Source organism: Erpetoichthys calabaricus, chromosome 5, assembly GCF_900747795.2.
Source record: "Erpetoichthys calabaricus chromosome 5, fErpCal1.3, whole genome shotgun sequence".
NCBI lineage: Eukaryota > Metazoa > Chordata > Cladistia > Polypteriformes > Polypteridae > Erpetoichthys > Erpetoichthys calabaricus.
Window position 1 is genome coordinate 111,024,675 of NC_041398.2, and position 23,700 is coordinate 111,048,374.

Genomic DNA, 23,700 nt, shown 5'->3' on the forward strand with positions numbered 1-23,700 from the left:
ACAGTTTAAACATCTGAGATAGCTTTTTGTAGCCTTCCCCTAAACCATGATACTGAACAATCTTTGTTTTCAGATCTTTTGAGAGTTGCTTTGAGGATCCCATGCTGTCACTCTTCAGAGGAGAGTCAAAGGGAAGCACAACTTGCAATTGACCACCTTAAATACCTTTTCTCATGATTGGACACTCCTGTCTATGAAGTTCAAGGCTTAATGAGCTAATCCAACCAATTTGGTGTTGCAAGTAATCAGTATTGAGCAGTTACATGCATTCAAATCAGCAAAATTACAAGGGGACCCACATTTTTGCACAGCCAGTTTTTCACATTTGATTTAATTTCCTACAACTAAATACTGCTTCACTAAAAATCTTTGTTTGGAAAACACCCCAGTACTCAGATGTTCCTAGGAAATGAAAGACATACCACTGTTATCTTTTTTGTTGAAAGTAGAATAAATTATTATGCAGGCTGAGAGGAGTTCCCAAACTTTTTCATATGACTGTATGAGTAAAAGAAGACTGAAAACTACAAGGACACATTTTCTTAAAATATAACACTGGCTGAAGGTTAGTCCACCTATACGCCAACTAACCAGACCTCTCCCAGTTTTTCCTGCTTTAGCTTTAAATCACAGTAAAGCTTCATCACATGCTTTCCATTTCCCAGCAGCAGTACAAGCATAAATATATTTCTCTCTATTATAAAAGAAAATCTTGAGACGAGACTATTGCCAAGAGATTTTTTCAAGTCCCGCCCTCCTCTCAACCATTTACAGTTAACAGCCCACGGTCCTCTCACCTCTCATTCGTGTGAACGCTTTTGTCAGAAACAGTTCCCGCTCTCTCAGCTCTTATAATTTTTTACGTTTTCCTCACTTTAAGTTCCCAATAAAAGAAGACTTGTTATGACTGAATGTTATTGAAGAATTTCATCCCGAAGTGTTATCAACAGAAGAAATGAGTACATGGGCAATCCTAGCACAGAGAAACGATGAAGTCAAATGAATTATTGTGAAAATTGTCGATCGGTTACACGGCAAATTGGTTAAATGTGTTGTAGCGGGGCCACATAGTGTTAAATGTCAGTACTGAGTGCGTCTCGTTTCATTGTCCCATTTACTGTTTGTGCATCAGTTAATACTGTCCCCGTAAAAGGGGATGGATGATGGAAGGAGACCACAGCCGCAAACCTGGAAAACACCTGTTTACAATCAATCAATCCCAGCCGTCACAGGACTATTTAAGCCATCAGGAGGAGAAGGAAAAGGGGAGAGAAGGAGATTTTGTTTCACCATCACGACCACGAGCAACCTGATACCTGTTTTCCATATTGCGCTTATCCATCCAGTTTGTTTTTCCATCTGCCGGATTTATTTCAAGGACCTCACCACGAGAGACCCTGGGGTAGGACTTAATCATCCACCACATACACGAGGATTCACGGTGAGGCTGTTCCATTTTTTCCGGGGAGAATCAAACATCGCAATTTCACTAATTCAGTCATCCGCTTTCAGGACAGTTTCTTTATTACCGGACTCACGTTCTCATTCATTTTCAGTTTATCATTCATTGTTGTTATTCGTGTTGTGTGTTTATTTGTTACAGGGACAAGGGAGGGTTTTTTGTTGTGTATATATATATATTTGGTGGTGTCTTGTTATTGCTGGGGTGGAGGGATATTTATATTTATGTTTCTATATTTCTATTTCATTTCACTTAATACATATAATCTCTTTAATTTTACATCCTGTTTTTGTGTGCTCATATTCTTCACCGTCGATTGTGGGGGGAAAAGTTTAATTGGTAAGAAGTACGGCTTGATAGTTAGATTATTTCTCAGTCAATTATCCAGGCCACTGGTCTTGGAGGTGTAGCTGCCGGCTGGGTAAAAGGGGTTGGCCGTTACAGTGTATCAATAGATTATGCTGAAACAGTTGGTGGTGATATTGTGCAAGATGAAAATATCAATTTACAATATCCCATAGAATATCTAAACCGTTAACACTGCCCGGTCTTCCACTGGCCCGAATTACTGTTGAAAGAAGGATGTATCATAATGTTATTGCATAATTTATGTATGAGTGATGAACTATGCAATAGGACAAGATTAGTATTGAAAACTGGTCGAACAATTCTGACATGTAAAATTTTAACAGGCGACAAGAAAGGTAATGTAGTACATATTTCACGGATAACATTAGACACAAAAGGAGATCTTGATATGCCATTCTTATTAAAACGTTTACAGTTTCCCGTTAGAATAGCTTTTGCTATGACAATTAACAAATCACAGGGACAAACATTATAAAAAGTCGTTTTATTTATTAGAGAGAAAGAAACAATATTCACTCACGGGCAGTTATACATTGCATTGTCACGATGTAAGTCCAAACATGGAATCAAAATTCAATGCGATATTGACAAAAAGTTAATTCCAAATATTGTTTTTACTGAAGTTTTACAGAAAAAGTGCAAGTTTAAAAAGTATTTGTGTGTTAATTTCAAAGCCAAACAGAATGAAAACATATAACGTAACGAATACCTCTAATGCAACATGAAACATAATTTTATTTCAATTTATTTACATATTACTATTTTTTTACTATGGTTAATTACTTGCTGTAATGTAAAATAGTTAGGTAACTTATGCATATGTAACAATTCCCATGAAAATAACAATCTGTTTAAATTGTACATCCGCTTTCCCATACACGAGCGGCACAGCCGCGAAGTGGCTAGCGTGTAGCGCCCGTCCGGGGGTTGGCGAGTGAAGCGAGCAGGGAGCAGAGCCCCCTAGTTTTCAATATTTGAAACAGTGTGGAGCTGAACTCTTTTTCTGATATCAGTAAGGTCAAGCTATTCCAGTTTTTTCTTTTTTTTTAATTTTCCCTTATTATCCTCCCTCCAAGCAGCAGGGAATCACTCATTCTTATCATTTTCACATTCACCATTCCTTGGACAAGACTGATGGGAGACAGTCACAGTCCCAACAGCGGCAAAGAGAAGTCCAGGAACACTGAAGAGATTAGCAGGAGGTAACGCTAGAACAGGGGTGGGCAGATTCAGTCCTGGAGGGCTACAGTGGTTGCAGGTTTTTGCACCAACCCAGTTGCTTAATAAGAAGCACTTATTGCTCAAGTAACACTTCTGCTTCTCGCTTGTTAAGATTTTCAACCCTTATTGCTTATTTTAGTCTTAAACAGCTGTAGTCTTCATTTTTAATAGCTCCTTATTAGCAATAAGATGCAAATGACAAAAGAGACCAGCAGTTCTCCATTTAGCGTGTTACAACCCGTGTGTATTTATCATGCACTATTTGGTTTAATGAAGTACTTGGAAGGAAAGTAAAGAGAAAAAAGTGAAGGACTGAGAATTAGTCATCCATTTTAGCCTTCAAATCATTTGAATAATATCCTTAGAAAGGAAAAAAAATTGAGGATATGAGAATGACCTGACATAGCAGAGTTAAAGCACTAGCAAGCCATGAAATGAAATTATTTGCAAGGACTGGTTTCTAATTAAACAACCGGGTTAGAACAAAAACCTGCAACCACTGCGGCCCTCCAGGACTGAATCTGCCCACCCATGCACTGGGTCACGATTGGAGACAAATCAAGTCAGGAGGAGACTTTGTGGTAAAGGCAGAAGGTCAGAGTCAAGAAAGGGACTGGGGTCATGTAATTACAGTAAAGCAGCAGTCAAAAAGTGCCTTGAGCATGGGAAAGGCGCTAAATAATAATAATAATAATACATTTTATTTATAAAGTCAATATGAAATGAGACCACGAAGAGTCAAAAACCACATGCCAATTACACAGCCTTCACAGCCTATAAGTTTTGCAAAAAGCTTCAGTGTTAGTAACGTAATGTCTGGAACTCCTCCATGCATTGGCAGTGCCAACAAGTACTTCTCTGCAGAGCCGACGTTATTTCATCCTTAAGCACTTAACGTGACTAGAGTGCCAATATGTTTATCTGAAGTGAAGCGTAACGGCACAGCTAACTGCTCGTGAAATGCAGTCATAATGATTGCCACTAAAGAGACTAAAATATAATGAGCTACCTAACTGCTCAGAAAACGTCTCAGTGTGTTAGCAAAGTTAATATTTTTGCCATTTTCTTGTATCTCTGTAAAGACAGACTTAAGCTGCTGTTCAGTGAATCTTTTCTTGCTTATTTGCTGTATTTTTCCTGTCCCCTTTGCCAGGGCCATCTTAACAGCATTATAGGCCCCTGGGCAAAGCAGTGCACTGGGGCCCCTACCTACACAACCACTCAGCAAGTCACAACATACATAGATTAGCATGGGGCCCCCGGGGCAACTGCCTAGCGTGCCCATGCGCAAAGATGGCCCTGCCCTTTGTGGCATCTGCCTTAACTATCCACTACTACAGCAGACTCAGCCCACGGCAGAATGTTGGCACTAGCACCGGTGGTCACATCCAATCCACGGGTCCTGAACCTTCAGCCATAATAACAAATATGACACACGATTGGACTGGTATTGCATTAATGATGCTAGCTTGAGAGAGACATGCATTTTACCACACGTGGGCATATTGCGTTATGAAAGTGCCTGGTGGCCAATTTATACAAAGTTACAGGCATTTGTGAATATGCAAGACATTTTTTAAACTCTAAAGATCATACCAGCAGGTCCCATTTTAGTGTCACTATCTGGTGGCCCTGAATTGGATTAAACCGGCTAAAACATGAAAAGATGGATATAGCGCATTTTGACGCCTTCCTTCTTTCTATTAATAAAATTTGTTTTCTCTGAACTAAACACACACACACACACACACACACACACACACACACACACAATTGGGTGTCAAAAATATTCAAGAAGGGAACAAACTTTCAAGTGAAGTACAAAACCAAGGGATTTTGACATATGGCAGTAGTGTTAACACGAGAGGGGGTAAACTTAAAACACTAAAACAACAGTAATCGAAATTAAATTCAAATAACCCCTGACTTGTTGATTCTAAAATGCATAGTTTATTTAAAATAAGCACGTCACTTAGTGATATTTTATACTAATAAATTGACAAGTCCCAAGATTGTAAGGTTAAATCAGAAGCCATGGGTTCACTGCACTTGTTGTCGGTGCCCATCTTCTACCAGCTTGTTAATAACTTTGTCATTCTTAAAAGTCTTAGTCTGGTGAACCATTCACCATCTACAGACTAGACAACAAAGTACTTGACCACAGTGCATTTGTCACCATCCTCAACATGCTAAACGACTTTTACACTTTACAAGTTGTTAACATCTGAGCAGTATGAATGCCATCTTGAGGAGCATTAAAAAGATGGGCGCAGTTCAGCATAGTCTGACTTTTATAGTGCATGGCAAAAGGTGGGCGAAGACGACTGACAGCTGTAGACTCTTCCTGCGGTTTCACTTTGAACAACCTGGAGAAACTTGCGTTCTTTTGGTAGTCAGCTGTTGACTGGGTTAATAAAATGTCCACACACAGTCAGACTGAGGAAGTGACGGTGTGGTTTATTTAAGCCCCTTGCACATATAAATAGTTGAACATTGCTCCGTTAATTTTTCTCGCAGCACTGACAGATTCCCCAGCATTTCGATTCAAGTTTAATCTTAGTCCTCCTTGGTTACTTATATGCATGAGTAACAGATGTTTAATAGACTGTTAATGTCCTTACTAATTTAACTGAGTCGCCAGGCTCTTACGGCGTAAGAAAACATTGATGGCGTTGGATGAATCTGGGGATACACCACAGCTGCCAGCTTGTGCTGTGCTTTCCTTACCACTACAGCTAAAATAAACTGTTTAAAGACAAACCTGGAATTCCTCAGAATGTAAGGCAGCTCCACTCGTCTGAACACATTACCTTTGCTTCTTGACTACAATTTTTTGTTTTGTGTTCAGGCAGGTCTCGACTTACAGCACTCTGCAGATACAAATAAGCACATAAAATTAACAGGTTTTTCATTTCAACTTAATTTAAATCAATTTGCAAGTAGCGGCTTCCATCATTTACTTACAAATGAAGCAAAAGAGTCTTGATGCATGCACCTCATGTACAACATATGCACAATACCTAGAAGCCATCACTACTGCTGAGGCGTAGTACACTACATTACAGACAAGCATATGCAGCCGCCATTTCCACATTCGTTTGCACGTATCTGACAGTCATCAGTCTGTGGTGGATTGTCATGCCATCGGTATGTGTTTTACGATTTACAGAAATATGCCACCTACAAATGATCTTTTTTTTGTATGTTACCTCATGCAGTTTGTAGTGATGGCTGAGAAAAATGTGTAATCTCGTGTTTTCATGCAGAATGGACAGAAAATGTTTTATGATGTAATAGAAGCCAATAGTGGCCAAAGTGAAAAGAGAAAAAAAAAACACCTTACATTACTCATATCAAATAATCAAGCTGTCTGTTATCCAGTCATATGCTTAAAATTTGTAAAACGCATGCTTTTTTTTTTTTTTGCTGAAATATTTTAAAATAAATACTTCAGAAAAAATCAATACACATCATAAACAGGAAACTAATGCCTCATGGGGAGGACTTGTTATACAAAGACCTGCCTCTCCCCCTCGTTCACTGGTTAAGAGTCCTGTCTTTAAATCAAAAAGTTCTTCCCATGATGCTTTAGGTTTCATGTTTACGTGTGGTGCTGATAACTGAAAAGACTTACAACATTTGGTTTTGAATGTCTGAATGAGTAGAACTTTCTATAACACAACATCCAGTCACATTTGGTTTAGATGATCAGCTCCATTGGCTTTGTTCAGATTTTTGACTCTTTCCAAATTAATTAGCTTGTGTTTCTGCATATCCCCATGTGCTTTAGCCATCTCCTGCTCATTTTCTTTACACCCCTGTGTTTAGCCAGTGTGGCCTGTAGAGGGGCGTCACTGAGCCCTAAACCCCAGAAAACTACACACAGACAGTCGAGGGTTCAAATAAGACTGTTTTTATTTTTCTTTGTTGTACTTACAATAAAGGCGCTTTCACCATCCACAGCACAACATTAATTTACAATTCAATTTTCTTTTTCTTCCTCCATTGCTCCCAGGTGAGCTTCTGACTTCCTGGGTAAGGTGGAGGGCGCCTTATTGAAGTTGGCAGTACTTCCAGTGCCAAAACAATTGTCTCCGAGAAGCACTTCCGGGTTAGGTGGAACCACCCTTAAACATGGGAATCACCCTCCTCGACAGCCTCCCTTGGTGGCACCCACAGAACTTTACTGGGCAGCCCTGTAGAACTACAATTCCCACACTGCCTTGTGGGTGTCCAGACAGGGGCTCACCAAGAGGGATGCTGCCTCCCAGTGTCCAGTAGAACAAAATAAATATGGGAGGTAACCTCCCACAATGACTTAATTTCTTCTGGCCTCCCAGCCACTTAAGGGGTTTCTATTCCTTGCTGCCAGGGGGCCAGTCCAGGCATACACTCTGTGCCAATGGCGCTCCATATCAGCTTCCTGACTGAGGCAGGGAATGTCAGGCATATCTTCATCAGCAACTCTTATACTGGCCTTCCGGAAAAAGTGTCCACCCCGGCTGGGATGCCAGTCTATCCATGATACCAATTTATCACTAGACCTACGTTTTTGTTTTTTGCAGAACTCTGTTTAATTACTTGTTTTTTTTTTTTTTTTATCGCTTGCAGTATGTCATGAATTAGTTGGCCAAACAAACTCTTCATTTAAAGGTGAGCGGCAGCAGTGGAGTAACCTTGGCATTACAAACTGTAATCAAAACACCAAATTAGGATCATAACTTCCAAAATTCAGCAACCAAAATCTGTATGCAGGAAAGACTTGTTAGACATGTTGAGATCTTAACTAGCGTGCAGGTGCAGCAACGTACAAGCGCAGGTCAACAACAAAGCAGTCAGTTGTGGAAACGTCAAAGCCCCAGTTCATCTGAAATGAGCTTTCCTAAGCAGCCAATAACCTTCTAGGTGTTGTTCTTCACACAAAATCATGTTGATATCCTCATGCTAGAACTCGGCCCACTCACACTTCTTTTGTTCAGTATTACACACACCAGATATTTTCCTTTTTTTGCCTTACTGATTTCTCTCCCCAAAATGCTAAATATTCATGTGTTCAGTTATAGTCCTCACAGGTGGCGCAGTGGTAGTGCTTTGCAGTAAGGAGACTGTGGAAGATTGTGGGTTCGCTTCCCGGTTCCTCCCTGTGTGGATAGCACTTTGAGTACTGAGAAAAGCGCTATATAAATGTAATGAATTATTATTATTATTTCATACCAAACATTAAAATGATTTTCTTTCATCCATTTTTCAGCCACAAATGCTTCTTCAGATATGGCTGGATTTCTCTCAATATCCCAAACTAAGAGAACTTTTGGATTTTCATAAAACACAAATTCCTTTAATGGAGAGGAGCAAACTTAAAATGAGGGTGCTATATAACGCCATGTGTTCACATGCATGTGTGGGCCAGCAATGTCCGGGGCTCTGCACAACACTCCACATGCCAGTCTGAAAACATCATTAGCGTCAGCAAGCGCCAAAATCCAAACAAAATAGCAACATACAATGTAAAAAGTATGTGAACCCTTTGGAATTATCTGGTTTACTGCATGAATTGGTCATAAAAAGTGATCTGACCTTCATCTAAGTCACAGGTACTTATATACACAATGAGCTTACGCTAGTGACACACAAATAATTCTACTCTTTCATGTCTTTATTTTACAAACGCATTCAACATTCACAGTGGTAATGGAAAGAGTGAACCTTGGGATTTAATAACTGGTTGACGTTCCTTTGGCAGCAATGACCTCAACCAGGCGCTTCCTGTAACTGTAGATCAAACCTGCACATCGTGCAGGGGGGAATGTTAGCCCATTCTTCCCTGCAGAACTGCCTTAACTCTTCCATATTCTTTGGTTGTCTTCTGTGTACGGCTCTCCAAGTCATTCCACAGCATCTCAATAGGATTGAGATCTGGGCTCTGACTAGTCCACTCCAGAAGGCGGAGTTTGTTCTTCTGAAGCCATTGTACTGTGGATTTGCTGCGATGTTTGGGGTCATTGTCCTGTTGCATCACCCAGCCTCTTCTGAGCTTAAGTTGATGGACAGATACCCTCACATTATCCTGGAGAATTTGTTGATAAACTTGTGAATTCATTTTCCCCTCAGTGATGGCAAGCTGTCCATGCCATGATGCAGCAAACCAGGCCCAAATCATGATGTTCCCTCCACCATATTTTACTGTAGGGATGATGTTTTGATGTTGATATACAGTGCCCTTTTTGCGCCAAATGAAGATCTGCTTGTTCCTCCCAAATAGTTCAATTTTGGTTTCATCACTCCACAAAACATTTTCCCAGTACCATTGTGGAGTGTCCAAGTGCTCTTTCGCAAACTTCAGGCATTCAGCAATGTTCTTTTTTGATAGCATTGGCTTCCTTCTTGGTGTCCTGCCATGGACTCCTTTCTTGTTCAATGTTTTGCGTATAGTTGACTCATGAACAGAGATGTTAGCCAGTTCTAATGACTTCTTCAAGTCCTTTGCTGTCACTCTAGGGTTCTTCTTTACCTCATTGCTGACTTTGCATTGTGCTCTTGGGGTCATCTTGGCAGGGCACCCACTTCTAGGCAGAGTCGCCACAATACCAAATTGTCTCCATTTATAGACAACTTGCCTAACAGTAGACTGATGAATATCTAAAATCTTTGATATGACTTTGTAACCCTTTCCAGCCTTGTGTAGATTAACAATTCTCGATCGTAGCTCTTCAGACAGCTCTTTTGTGCGAGGCATGATTCCCATCTGGATATGCTACTTGTCAAAAGCTCAAACTCAAACTTCATAGCGTTTTTTTATCAATCAAAGTAATTCTAGGCCACACCTCTGAACTCGTTTCATTAAATGGACAACAGGGGCCTCATGTATAAACGGTGCGTACGCACAGAAATGTTGCGTACAAACGTTTCCACGCTCAAATTGTGATGTATAAAACCTAAACTTGGCGTAAAGCCACGCACATTTCCATGGTACCTCATACCCTGGCACACGTAATTTCTCTGCTTGGTTTTGCAGACTGGCGGCACCCAGCGTCAAAGCAGTGCTACTGTTCCTGTGTGATCACCCTTTCTTTCTTAGACCCACATTCCTGACGCGGCTTTATAAATACACTGAAATTAACTGCATATTGTTTATTAGTGTAATGCATCTGATTGTAATTAACCTGTAGCAATATAATGGTCCAGGGAATAGCCATAGTATTCCAAATACTATAACTGCTTTAGCGTTGTTACGCTCACTGCATCTTCTTCTTCTTTCAGCTGCTCCCGTTAAGGGTTGCCACAGCGGATCATCTTTTTCCATATTACTCTCACTGTACCACTCGGAGTATTTATATCACTGTATCTGAGTGGGGAATCACAGCAGCAGCTGATAGGAAAGAGAATTATCGGTATACAGTTTCAAGCACACACTACCTCAGTCACAGCAAAACATGTCAAAGCCTTTCCTGTATGGACTTCGCGTTTCATAAACAGTTTCATCCGCACTCAATCAGTCCATCAAGTGCTCCTTGTAGAACTGTTTACTTATAAGTACAATCACCTCACTGTAAACTTGCACTAGTTATAATATTGCACAACCTGCGCCACTTTATAAAGCGCGTATCATGACGATATCATTTTTAAGATGAAAGGCAGCAAAATATGTTGCTTATAGTATACAGATAAAACTTTAACTTTATTTAAATAATCTGTATTGTTAATAATTAAACATGTAAGGACACGGTGCCGCAGCGCTAACTAGTTCACGGATAGCTCCTGCCTTGCGCTGTATTATTGCTGGTGCTGACGCGACACTGGAAGGATAGACGGATAGAATAATTAAACATGTACTATGAAGATATTTCAATGTTCCTTAAAAGTTTTGAAGAATCGCCGTTCTAAGCTTACACATGGCTTAATGTCTATTACAGAGCTGATTGTGTGGCGATTGGGTATTTGGAGAAAGAAAAGTTAGCACAGGAATTGGAGGTTAGTATGTTTAAAAGAGACAGTACTTCTGTAATAAATTATTTCATCAAAGATCGCACATGGTGCAGCAAGCCTCTTGCGTGAGATATGAACAATTACTGCGCCACCGTGTTCCCATGTTTAATAACATGCTTTCATTCCTATCATCATGAAAAAGATATCACGTATACATCTCAGTATTTTAATTATTCAGAGAGCTGTAATATCACGAATGTAATGGATTCTGTGTCCTGTCGGAGAAAGAGAAAGAACGGAAGCACGTAGTGATTCACACACATAGAGCACATAGAAGATCAAACACAGAACAAAGCATTTAACGTGCTACTTGAGAAACTAGTAAAATAAACGATTTTAAGATGAAGTTTATGATGTTCTGCTTTAATGACAAAATAAACTACGTGATTAAAGTGGAAATTTCAAGATTAAAGTTGACATTTCGTGCTTTTTTCTCCCACTGTGTGCCTATTTTTATTCTCTGTACCCTAATAAGCTTTCATATGACACTCAGAAGTTGTCACATATCAAAGTCGGTGTGAAAAGGCGACTCATAGCGGACCGTCTTTTTTATTTCGGGCACTGTGCGACTTTGTGAACTTGAGCTTTCGAGTTTCTCCGACACTCTATGTCACTCGATCAACTTTCTTTTGTTGATTATACCACTGTTTAAACCAACAAATAGTACATTTTTCCTTTGCCTCCACTTGGTATTCGCTGAAATTCTTATATTTTCCCCCATGCTTTTCCCATAGTCTTTTCACAGAAGGCTATTTATATCGATTTGCATATTCAAAGAGGCGTAATTCTGGGAGGAGTTGGGGCGGGACAGAAGGCGCGTGCACGTGTGTTACTTTTCACGCTGATCGGGATTTATGTAGTGGAAGAACGTGAAAGTTTGCGTACACACAGATTCCTGCATCTGGATTTTTCTGTGCTTACGCACATTCCCGCTTTTGTGCTTACGCCATGTTATAGTGTGAGTTCTATGCACGGCGTTATACATGAGGCCCCAGGTGTGCTAAATTCTGACTGCAATGAGCTTTTTAAAAAGTCATTAGCTTAGGGTTCACTTACTTGTTCCAACCTTCAGTTTCACAGTTTGAATGATTTATTCAATATGGTCAAAAATTCTCTGAAAATCTGTGTATTTTTAGCTATAGGAGACGGTGTTTGTTCATTATTGTGACTGACATGAAGATACAACCATGTTTTATATGGGAATTAGACATATAGATAATTCCTAGGGGTTCACATACTTTTTTACTTTGACTGTAAATGAAAACAAAGAAACAAACAGCAAGGCTTAGTCACCGTAACATTTCCCCTAACATGAACATCTGCTGCATTGAGAACAGTGTTTAGGGGGTGAACACCTTTATTGTCTTTCTATTTGATCGTAATTCCTGCAACAGCTTTACACGACTTAAGTCTCCAGACATAACATGTCAGGTCGGTCGTACAGTACATCATTTTCACTATCCATGCCAACGTCTGATGACCAATTTACATTCTCATCACCATCGCTTGATTCAACTAATGGTTCAGCTTTAGCTTGTTCTAAAACTAACGTTATTTTTAAAAAACATTTTTTTTTATTTTATTCAATTAAAATCACGTCATTCCATACAAATAAATCAATTTTGGTTGAAGGCTCCACTCCACTCATGAATATTGATCAGTTACCGTACTGTGGCAAAATGCATAGACATTTTCATGATTTTTTGCAGCATGCCACTAGATGGCAGCAGAATACCACCCTGAGTGTTTATTCAGCCTTAAAGCTGTAAAAGCGGATCATCACTTATCACCTGTGCCCGACTCGGGAATAACTGTAATTGTAAAGAATTTTGAGCCGAGTAACTCTTGAGATCAACACTAAGGAGATTAATCATAGCTGGTGCAGCCCCCTGCTATTGGTTTTAGATGTCCCATAATTAGTTCAATTAAGATTACCAGTCTGTAGTCAAGGGGTCTCAATTGATTTCAATGTAAATGCACCTTATATAAAAGGATCCAGCTTGTCGCAAGTCAGTGTCATGTTTTAACCTACACAATGAAGATAAAAGAACACACCATGCAACTCTGTGAAAAGGAAATGGAAAAGCACAAGTCAGAGGATGGAGACAAAAATACTATCTAAGGTACTGAATATTCCTCAGAGTTCAGTCAAATCAGTCATTAATAAGAGTAATTATTAAGAGTATGGCACAGCTGTAAATCTGCCTATTGCAAAGCATCCATAAAACCCGAGTGACTGTGCAAGAACAATTTTGAGGGAAGCCACCAAGATACCAATCATACTTCAGAAGGAGTTACAAGCTACTGTGGATGAGACTGGAGACACTGCGCATTGCCAACATTAACAAAACACATGTATGACATCTCAGCTAGAGTTTGTCCGAAAGCACATGGGACACTGAAGTCAGCTGATGATGGATTTTTTCAGACTAAATGCCATATGAGCTGAACACTGCACATTACCAAAAATACACCATCCCCATCATGAAGCATTGGTGGTAGCATCACACTGTGGAAGTGCTGCTCTGCAGCAGGTCCTAGAAGGCCTGTGAGGGTCGGGAATAAAATAAGTGCAGCAAAATACAGTGACATTCTAGAAGTAAATCTGAAGCAGTTCGGAAGATTTGTTTTCCAGCAAGACAATAACACAAAGCATAAAAACAAATCTACACAGGAAAGCCTTAAAACAACAATGTGAATGTCCTGGAGTGGCTGAAGCAGAGTCCAGATCTCAATCCAACTGAGAATTTGCGGCTGGACTTGAAAATGGCTGTCCACGGACAATCAACCTGCAACCTGACAGCTTGAAAAGTTTTGCAAAGAAGAATTGAGAAAAATGGCAGTGTCTAGATGTGCAAGTCTTATACAGAGACCAGTGCAAACAGACACTGGGTTGTCAAATCTACTAAGTACTGTATGGAGATGATAGGGGTGAAAGATCAATTATTGTGTGTTTTATATTTGTAATTAATTTAGAACACTTTACTGAGCTACATTCTCACTTTGAAATGAAATAATCTATTTCTGCTGAATAATTGCAAGAAAAGCTTAAATTCAATCCACTGTGATTTAACATGCGAAAACCTCTGAGGGAGTGAATATGTTTGATAGGCGCTATATAATGCCAGACAATGAACTGTTCTGTAATGATAATGAATTGCCTTAAGCTTTATGAAGCTACTGTACATGCTCCACTGTTTAAAAAAATCCATACAACATTTTATATATTTGTACTTACTAAATGCTCCCCTAAGAAGAACTCTTCCCTTTGATGATAACTTTAACTTAAAGTTTTTCATTTACAGCGGGGGAAAATAAGTACTGAATGCGTCAACGTTTTTCTCAGTAAATATATTTCTAATGGGGCTATTGACATGAAATTTTCACCAGATGTTGGTAAGAACCCAAGTAATCCACACATACAAAGAAATCAAAACAAATAAGTGCATAAATTAATTTATTTGTAATAAAGTGAAATGACGCAGGGAATAAGTATTGAACACATGAAGAAAAGGAGGTGCAAAAAGGCATGGAAAACCAAGAAACCAACTAAAATCTGTCAGTATTTAGAAAGCCATCCTGCCCCCTATCAGTGCAAATTAATAGCTGGTTTAGACCCAATTGATGGCCTATAAACTGGTTTCTCATTACCAAGGTGTAGTACACAAGAAGCATCTCATGATGGGTAAAAGCAAAGAGCTCTCTCTTTATTGTTGCAGAACATTCTGATGGCATTGGTTACAGACGTATTTCTAAACTTCTGAATGTTCCAGTGAGCACCGTTGGGGCCATAATCCGGAAGTTAAAAGAACATCACTTCACCATAAACTGGCCACGACCAGGTGCTCCTCACAAGATTTCTGACAGAGGAAATCTTTTTCATGTCAATAGCCCCTTTAGAAATATATTTACTGAGAAAAACGTTGATGCTTTCAATACTTATTTTCCCTGCTCTATGCAGAGAACAAAAGATCCATGGAAACAGTTTGCAAGTGGTGTGGGAGAAGAAAACGTTCTGTCAGATGACGCTGGTGAGCTACAAGGGGCTGAATCGCCTGATTCTATCGAGGCCTTTTGTGCTCTCAGTTGTTTGAGTTTACTGTTTTACCCAGTTAACTGAAGTACTAGAACACCATTTCTAGATGCAATGTGTTCAAGCCATTAAAATAATGCAGAACTGATTTTGTTAAATTTCAAGCTTTTATACTTAAAGCTGCAATCAATAAATAATCCAACACTGCAGATGCCCATCCACTGTTTTGAACACTTTTTTTTTTTTTTTTTTTTACAAGAGGAAGAAATAAAAAAAAAATATAAACACTGGAGGAAATTTCTTGCATGAAAGAAAAACAAACATTATAACACATTAAAATGCACATTTAAGAATAAGCACGTCAAATAATCTTTCAAAGACGACATCTTACTTCATGGCTTTGGGGTGTTAGATAGATAGATAGAGAAGAGAAACAAAAAATAGGGTCACCTTTCAAAAGTGATTTATTTTTGCGCAAATAGCTACAGCTTGAAAAATACAGCATAAAGAAATGTACCTTAGTTAAAATTAGATATATGTTTTGTGTCCAGAAGCTGGAAATTAATTAAAATCAGGGAGTTTAATATAATCTTCTTTAGTTAACCAAAATTTTTACAATTGGATAAACACAACTAAACCAAACATTAGGAAAATATGACAACTTTTAACCAATGACAAGACAAAGGACAGGAAATGGACTACTTACATTAAGAAAGCATTTTGTATGCGCAATAAATTAAAAGCGTTCCTATGCCTCTACATTAAATAAATTAAACTGTTACTTAAATACAACTTTGCTTGAAATACTAATAACAGCAATAAACATAGAAATGTGACAATTTGAACTTCAAGTGACTCAATATGGACACTGGGAATGTTAAAAAAAAAAATGAATTAAGCCGTAAAATTTCTTAGACATGATATGATCATATTTTAATATCTAAATAGTTGGTATATGGTATTGAAATTTAAAATCTAAATATTTTGTTGGGGCCAAAATATACAAATGTCATTGAAACAGACATCTTTATTTTCTCTTTCAAACACTATGATACATCATCTGCTAAAATACAGATAAACGGAAATCCACCAGCTGCTCTTTTACAGCTTCCAATGCTAGATTTTCTTTTTTAAATGAAAGATAACCTATAAGATGGCAACCAAAAAAATGAATGAAATACATTTTATAAAGTCATTTCATTAAAACAAATCTAATCCTGATAAATGACACTTGTTTGAACTTTGTTTATAATTTTTATATAAAGAGCAGATTGCTATTGGCATTTTATCAATGATTCGACTTTTCCTTTTTTACATTACAAAGGGTGTGTTTTGTCACTAAATGCAGATCCACAGTTGTGTAAACAAATATCTAAACCAGATTAAGGAGTCTGGAATTGAGAAGAACACAACAGGAAATTCAAATACCGCAGGGTGGTCTGCGAAGCCCAGCTAAGGACAGGGTTTTTGCAAATTAAAGAATTTCCAGATCCACATGCCGGACCTCAGGATTACGTTGCTGAAACAGAAAAAAAAATGCAGTTTGGTTAATTTGTGTGACTTATACTTCCCCTTGGGGCTTAACAAAGCATATCAAAAAATAAATAATGTTGCTATGGTTCGCAAATAATTATACAGTATATTAAAAACAAATAAACTGATTTTATTTTGTACAGATGATAATTCAGAAATCTCTATTACAATTTTTGGGAACACATGGAAAAAATCTCACAACGTATGGTAATAACAATAAACTGATAACTATCCCGATTTAAAATCTCAGCACACGATTGTTTTCTTTTAGAAAGTGGTTTGATGTGGCTATCGTTAAAATAAAATGAGGGTTCCCTAAAAGTTTTGCTGCACAGTTTTTAATTGCTAGTAGTATTTAAAGAATTGTTAGAACCTCTGTTTCCTTCTCTCCTCACTCAAATTTAACAGCCTTGGGACAGTAAGAAGCTGCGGCAGTGGACGCTTCTTGTATTTGTTAGAATCCTGAGCTGCAGCCACTTCCATTGTTCAATTCATTTGTGGTCACTGCCAATCTTTGAAAAGTCAAAAAGAGCTAGAAATCTGAGGGAAGAAAATCTGCCAGAGTTTTAAAGCTGCTTAATCCCTTTACAGTCGTGTTTCTTAAAGTATGAGCCACATACTGTCTGAACTGGGCTCATGCTAAGTCGTAATACAATAGTACAGAATGGGAACGGGTTGAGAACGGTTTGCAGAATGCCTTGCAAAGGGTCACCGCAGGCAAAAGGAGCTCAAAACACCTCAACAACTATCCCAGAGACGATGACTGGCAGGGATTCTTCAAGGGGGACGGGATGACGATCAGAGGCGAATCTACAAGAGGGATGGATCAACTGGATGATGCTCTGCAACAATTGTCGGTTGCAAAGACACAAAAGAGGCAAAATTTGATTGCATGGGGGAAAAAAAGGTTAAGAACCACTGCTTTATAGGTTTGTGTTTGGTGATGAAGTGTAATGTTGAAGCAGCTCAAAACTCTCTGCTCAAATGCTTCTGCACCCTTTTAGTACTTTGAAGGCACAGAGTTAACACTTTAGCCAGGTGGTTTAGTGTTTATTATTAGCCTCACTCCCTTCTGCATTTCAAAAAACCCTGGCCATGTTTAAATTCACAAATTATTATTTAAATTCACAAATTATTATTTAAATTCACAAATAAGGTGAATTTACCTTATTTGTGGCACCGCTAAGCTTTTTTTGTTGCGTTGATCGGCATGTACTGCTATTTTGCTGTCCTATGTGTGTTGCACTGTTAACTGCTGGTCATCAAGACCCTAGCTGCTTGCTGGGGGACTGCCTTCATGCAACATGACATATGATGTCATCAGTGCAACTTATTATATACTGCGCAACAATCATCTTCTCATTATCTCATCTCATTATCAGTGGTTGAATTAACAAAGAAATAACCCTTGTCTCGTATTGCGGTTCTTTCGTCTGATTTTCTGGGTTCGATTCACTAGTGTGTCCTTTTTGACATTTTCAGCTTTGTACTCCTGAACTAACTGTCCTCCCAGTAAAGACTATCATTTTGTTTTCTGACCTGCCTTCATAACCTATCCTCCTTTTTGCTAGTTTGGCTGAGCAATAACACCAAGACTTTTTCTTCCCATGGGGCAACCTTAAAACTTCCTCTTTCATTGAAAATATGGATAATGCAATTCCATTTACTTTCTTTTTATCTCAGGTTCAAAGTGATGGTCCATGTTTCATCCCACTGCCAGTGATTAAAACCTTTCATCTTTATCATCATAATGGTAGAGCAATTTAAAGAACACATCTCTTTCTGCATTCTGACTGGAATATAGAAAGTTTAAAAACATTTTTGGGCAACTAAGTGATTTTTGAGAACTGCTTCTTTTCTATGTAATGGCACACACTTCGCGAATATACTGAACTGACAATGAAACATTCTTCTTAGAGCACCACTGAATAATTTTATTGGCAATGACAAGAGGATAATTAAAACCAAACCCTCAGAAGACCTTGTACAAAGAAGGACTACAAGTGTAGTATGTTCACCAACTATTTCAGAACTGTGGGCTGGCTAAAAGCAGGAAACGTCAATGCTGCATATGATGCCAATTTATTGCCCCTGTTGCATCTTGGGCACAATTTCTGAGAGAGGCTCTAGCCCAGGTAATTCAGTCAAATCAAATGACACATCTCAAGATCATTGACTCCTAAATAATTACTATGATAAATTGTTCCTATCTATCCATTTTCAGTCTGGCAGTGTGTCATAGTGGTTAAGGCTTTGGACTTCAAACCCTGAGGTTGTGGGTTCAAATCCCACTATTAAAGCTGTGAGGCCATAAGCTAGTTACTTCATTTACCTGTGCTCCAACTTGAGAAAAAAAAACAAACGCAACCACTTGTATCTCAAATGTTGTAAGTCACCTTTGATAAAGGTGTCAGCCAATTAAGTAACAAATAATAATAGTAATTCTACCCAAGAAAATCAAAAAACAAGCACAAAAAGGCATACAAGTACACACTTCAATGTAGAATGCACAATTGACTTAAGAGCACAAATAAACTAAGGATGCTTGTGCAAACTAACACGAACAAAGGCACATAACACAAGCTCCGCAAGAAATGCACTTCAGGGAATTAATGGGATGCAAACACTGACAGGCAGAACTGCAAGCCATTTTATTTAACCTTTAAGTGTAGCTGTAAAAGTCTTCCAAGTAGGGTACAGCTTTCACATTCAGAGTGCATTAAAAGAGGAGTTTGCTAAATGGCTCTACATAAAATTCTGTTAAAAGTTAATAATAAAATAACAGTTAATATATTTAAAAGCAATTAACAAAAAGCTTTGATTTCATAACTCTTCACACCTCCCGAGACAATGCCTAACAGAAACAGCTCTTGCACTGACTGCCGCAATGTCATGCATCACACATAATTTTGGCTATCTACTCAGCCACAAAAGCCTGTGCTCTCGCCTAATGAGTAGACATTTCCTCACACGACTATTTTAAATGTTAGCCGACGCGATTCACAGCAGGTCTGCTGACGTCTTCCCCTTTTTCCATATTGTTGTTCATAGTAGAAATATCAACTTTTAAAGGCACGCTTACTCAAACCTCCACTGAAAAGATATACATTTTAAAAATGTGTATTATAAATATTACTAAAATATATATAAAAAAAATATTTAGTCATAATACATACTTTTAGCTCCTTCTCAAGTCTGTCCACTTCAGCTCCCAGGGTGTCAATGATGTTTTCTCCATGCTTCAACATGAAGCTCTCTAAGTCTTCTGGTGTTTTTACTTGCTGTATTTCCTGTAAGAACAAAAATGGAAAATTAATAAGATTATTTCCAAATTATATTAAGTAGTAAAACAAAATTGCAGTTATTTTCAATGTGTTCAGTAGCAGAAGAACTTCCGAGTTACCATATGCTTTAAATAATAAATGAATGACATTTGTTGCAAAAAGAAAATTGCCAGGGCCTTTTAATACTTTTCAAGCAGGAATATGCTGTAATTTCAATTAACACTTGCGGCAGCCGGCCGGGGTCCTTGCCCGGCCAGGACGCCTCCACACTGGGAGGACCAGGGGAGCAAGTGTGGTCAGAACGTTACCTCCCCCAGAACACTAGATGGCAGCCCCCCTGGGGTGCAGCGGTGCCTTGGACTCCCACAGGGCTTCAGGGGAGTTGGAGTTACCTACAGCCCTGTTGGGATCCGGGGGTGCTGCAACAGTTGCTGAGCCCTCTTGGGCGGGTTTTCCACCACACCCGGAAGCACTACTGGAAGTAGGTCAATGAGCACCTGGAGCACTTCTGGGGGCATTATAAAAGGAGTCAGCAGTCACCACTCCATGAGCCAGAATCGGGAGGAAGATGATGAAGCTTGCTGAGGATGAGTGGAGGAGAAAAGAAAGGACTGAGAGATAAAGAAAGAATAAGAAAGTAAAGAAAGGAAAGTGTGTGATTGGAGACACTGTATATAAATAAATTCATGTGTGCTTTTTGGACTTGTGCATCTAGCGTCTGTCTGTGTTGGGTTAGCGCATTATAGCACCATCTATCTTCCACACACTATTAAAATATAAACTGTGCAGATTCTTATCTACATACTAGTGCTGGGTGGTATACCGGTTCATACCGAAAACCGTTTTTTTTTTTTTTTTTTTTATGATATGGATTTTTCTTATACCGCAACACCGGTTTAAATTGCCTAAACGACGTTTGGAACGTGGCGCAGCGGGAAACTGTTCAAGTGGGGCACTTTTTCACTGCTACACCGCTAAACACAGATTTGTTGCACTAGGGCTCTTTTTCACTGCTACACCACCAAATAGTGGGCGGTAGCATAGGTATGCCGCGCGGTGAAAATGGACAGAGAGCCGAAAAAAAGCAGTCACGTCTGTCGCCTGGAGATGCTTTAGTTTTAAAAGGTCAGATGTGTAAATACTGTTTCTATACTACTGGATAATACTTCAAGCCAAGTTGTACTTGTTTTATTTGTTTTCAATACAGTGTAATGTACCTGGGTACTGTGTAATAGTGTGACAACATTTTGACTTTATTCTCGACATTTCCACTTTAATCTTGACACTTATGACGAGAATATATTCTTTTGACTTTATTCTCGTAATGTGTCATTAAAGTAGAACATCGTAAACTAAACTTCATCATAAAATGAATATTTAATTTACTAGATTTTCTCAAACCCCGTCATAAGTTATATAGCACATTAAATGCTTTGTGTTAAGTGATTCGTTCAGAGATGGGCGCAACTCTGAATGGATGGCATAATTAAACATGTATAACGAAGATATTTTTAAAGTTCTGAACACTCTGTGGGCTAAGTTTCTAACTAGTTTTAATTTCACAAAGACGTTTATCGTGTGGTGATTGGTTATGTGGTGAAAGAAAAAGGAAGGATAGGAACTGGGGTTTTGGTAGCCTACGTCAGATAGAGACAGCATGCATGCAATAAAGATAGCCCGCTCAGAAGAACATGCATTGAAGTCTGTGTTCGTGTCTCCGACCAGCAGATCACAAACCCAACATTTACACAATATTTAAGTTAAACCTGTGCGATAGCTATTCATACATCCAGTTTTTTGGAGCCTCGTCACACCTGCCATAAAGTTCTCTACACTGAACATACACCTGGGGACCCCTTACTGCGAGGGAGCAGCACTACCGCCTCACTACCGTGCATGTGTAATACCTGCTTTAATGCATTTCATTATGAAAATGATATCAAGTATTTATCTTAGCATTCTAAATTTTCAGAAAGCAGGAATATAATGAAGTGAATGGATTCTGTATGGTGATCGCTGTCTTCTCTTAGTGCGGAGGAAGTCAGTTTAAGAAGCGCAGTGATTAACCACTGGGTCGGGGAACGTAACACAAAGCATTTAATGTGCTGCATTAATTTATGACGGGGTAAATTAAGTAATTGATTAAACATTGATTTTAGGAAGAAGTTTAGTTTACAACATTCTACTTTAATTATGAAGTAAACTATGAGAATAAAGTGGAAATGTTGACATATAGTTTGTTTTTTTCTTCCCAGTATAGCTTAGCTTGAAGCAAGGTCCATATTAATGCAGTTTGCCTAAATGATGGTTCAGCTGGTAAAGATGTCATCACCAAGTTGCACTTGTTGTATTTTATTTTAATTTGGTGAATACTGTGTAATGCACCTGGGCTTGAAGTCTTGAAGTAATAGTGCAACTATCAGTAATAATACTATTATTTATTTTATTGTTATTATTTATTAGTTTAAATATTATGCAGTTTAATGATGATAAAGTTGTTTAAAAAGTCACTTTAACGTGTCAGTGGACAGAGATTGTTAACATTAACAGAAAATGTAGATAGTTTACAAAAAATATTTACTATTTATTCCTTTTCTAAGACATATTCGGTGCAATACAATTTTTGACAAGCACTTCTGGATATTTTACTAAGTCTAAATGCTTCTTTGTATTGTTGAAAATATGTTGTCAAAATTAGTTTGTTTTTGCAAAATTTGTTCAATAAAAAGGTTCTATATTTTGACTGCATCTGTCATGCAATGTGATACCTTTTCCATTAGTGCCACCCCCTTGAAAACTATCACTTTATGGGGCAATGCAAAACTGTATTAATACTTGTGTGCACATTAAAATGTTTTTTTTTTTGTACAATGTACAATACTCTTGACAGTGGAATAGGTTATTCTTAGCCAGTAATTGCAGTGGAAAATGTGGTTAACATCCACTCATGCATGGGGAAAAAAATACCGTCGAATACCGTGAAACCGGGATAATTTAGAAAAATACCGTGATATAGAATTTTGGTCATACCACCCACCCCTACTACATACATATCTATTCCGACTGCCAGTATCTACTACGTACGTAGACCAGCACTCTCTCTGATGGCTGTTTCTGCCACTGGCTACTTTATCCCTTAGCTAGTTGAACTGGGTCAAACAAACTGAAAAACATGGATGGCAAGAATCTATCTACAACTGGTAGACATCTGTCCAACAAAAAGAAACCTATTTACGGCATATGCAATTATGACTGGTAACACACTATGTATCTAATCCAATTTGCATACATCACTGTGTCTCTGCATAAGTCACCCCAATAAACATAAAGCATCTTTCAAAATAAAAAGTGAGAGTCATTGTTTACAATCCGAAAAAGAATTGTATTTAAAATGAGGGTTGAAAAATTTTAATACTTGTGTATAACTTAAAATTTTCAAATCTTGTTGCTATTAGGAAAAAAACAGTTATTCATTAATGGTTTAGTTTTACATGATGCTTCCAGTAATATGACGGCACTGTAATTAGCATTACTGCCTCATGATTGCCTAAGTACAGTGTGCATACTGTCACCGTGTCAAGGTGGATCTTCTTTCTAAATATTTAAAGATATAGTCTTTAGTTCAATTAGTTCTTTCTGGGTGTGTGCTGTCCTACCTGGGAATCTTTCCTGCCTTGCACCAGGTTCTGCTGGGCTAGGCATTGGCTGCCCTCTATCTCAAATTGGAGAAGGTGGATATGAGAATGTAATGTTAAGCTCCTGTAGTCCCGAGGTCACACACAATGGTAATAAGTTATCTGTGTTTTAATAGA

At 38.4% G+C, this 23,700-nt stretch overlaps 1 protein-coding gene across 3 annotated transcripts in view; it reads right to left on the reverse strand.

The window, feature by feature from the left end:
• slc30a9 (solute carrier family 30 member 9) overlaps positions 1–23,700 on the reverse strand; it is a 990,624-nt gene that overhangs the window by 901,412 nt on the left and 65,512 nt on the right. For 2 of the 3 annotated variants that reach the window (XM_051928332.1, XM_028801927.2), the window contains 2 exons: positions 19,781–19,894; positions 15,518–16,590 (listed from right to left, as the gene is read on the reverse strand). In XM_051928332.1, coding sequence (XP_051784292.1) covers positions 16,546–16,590; positions 19,781–19,894 — 159 coding nt within the window. In that variant the 3' untranslated portion in view covers positions 15,518–16,545. Of the gene's footprint in view, positions 1–15,517; positions 16,591–19,780; positions 19,895–23,700 lie in introns of those variants that run through there. The other variant, XR_007935138.1, reaches the window with a different exon arrangement.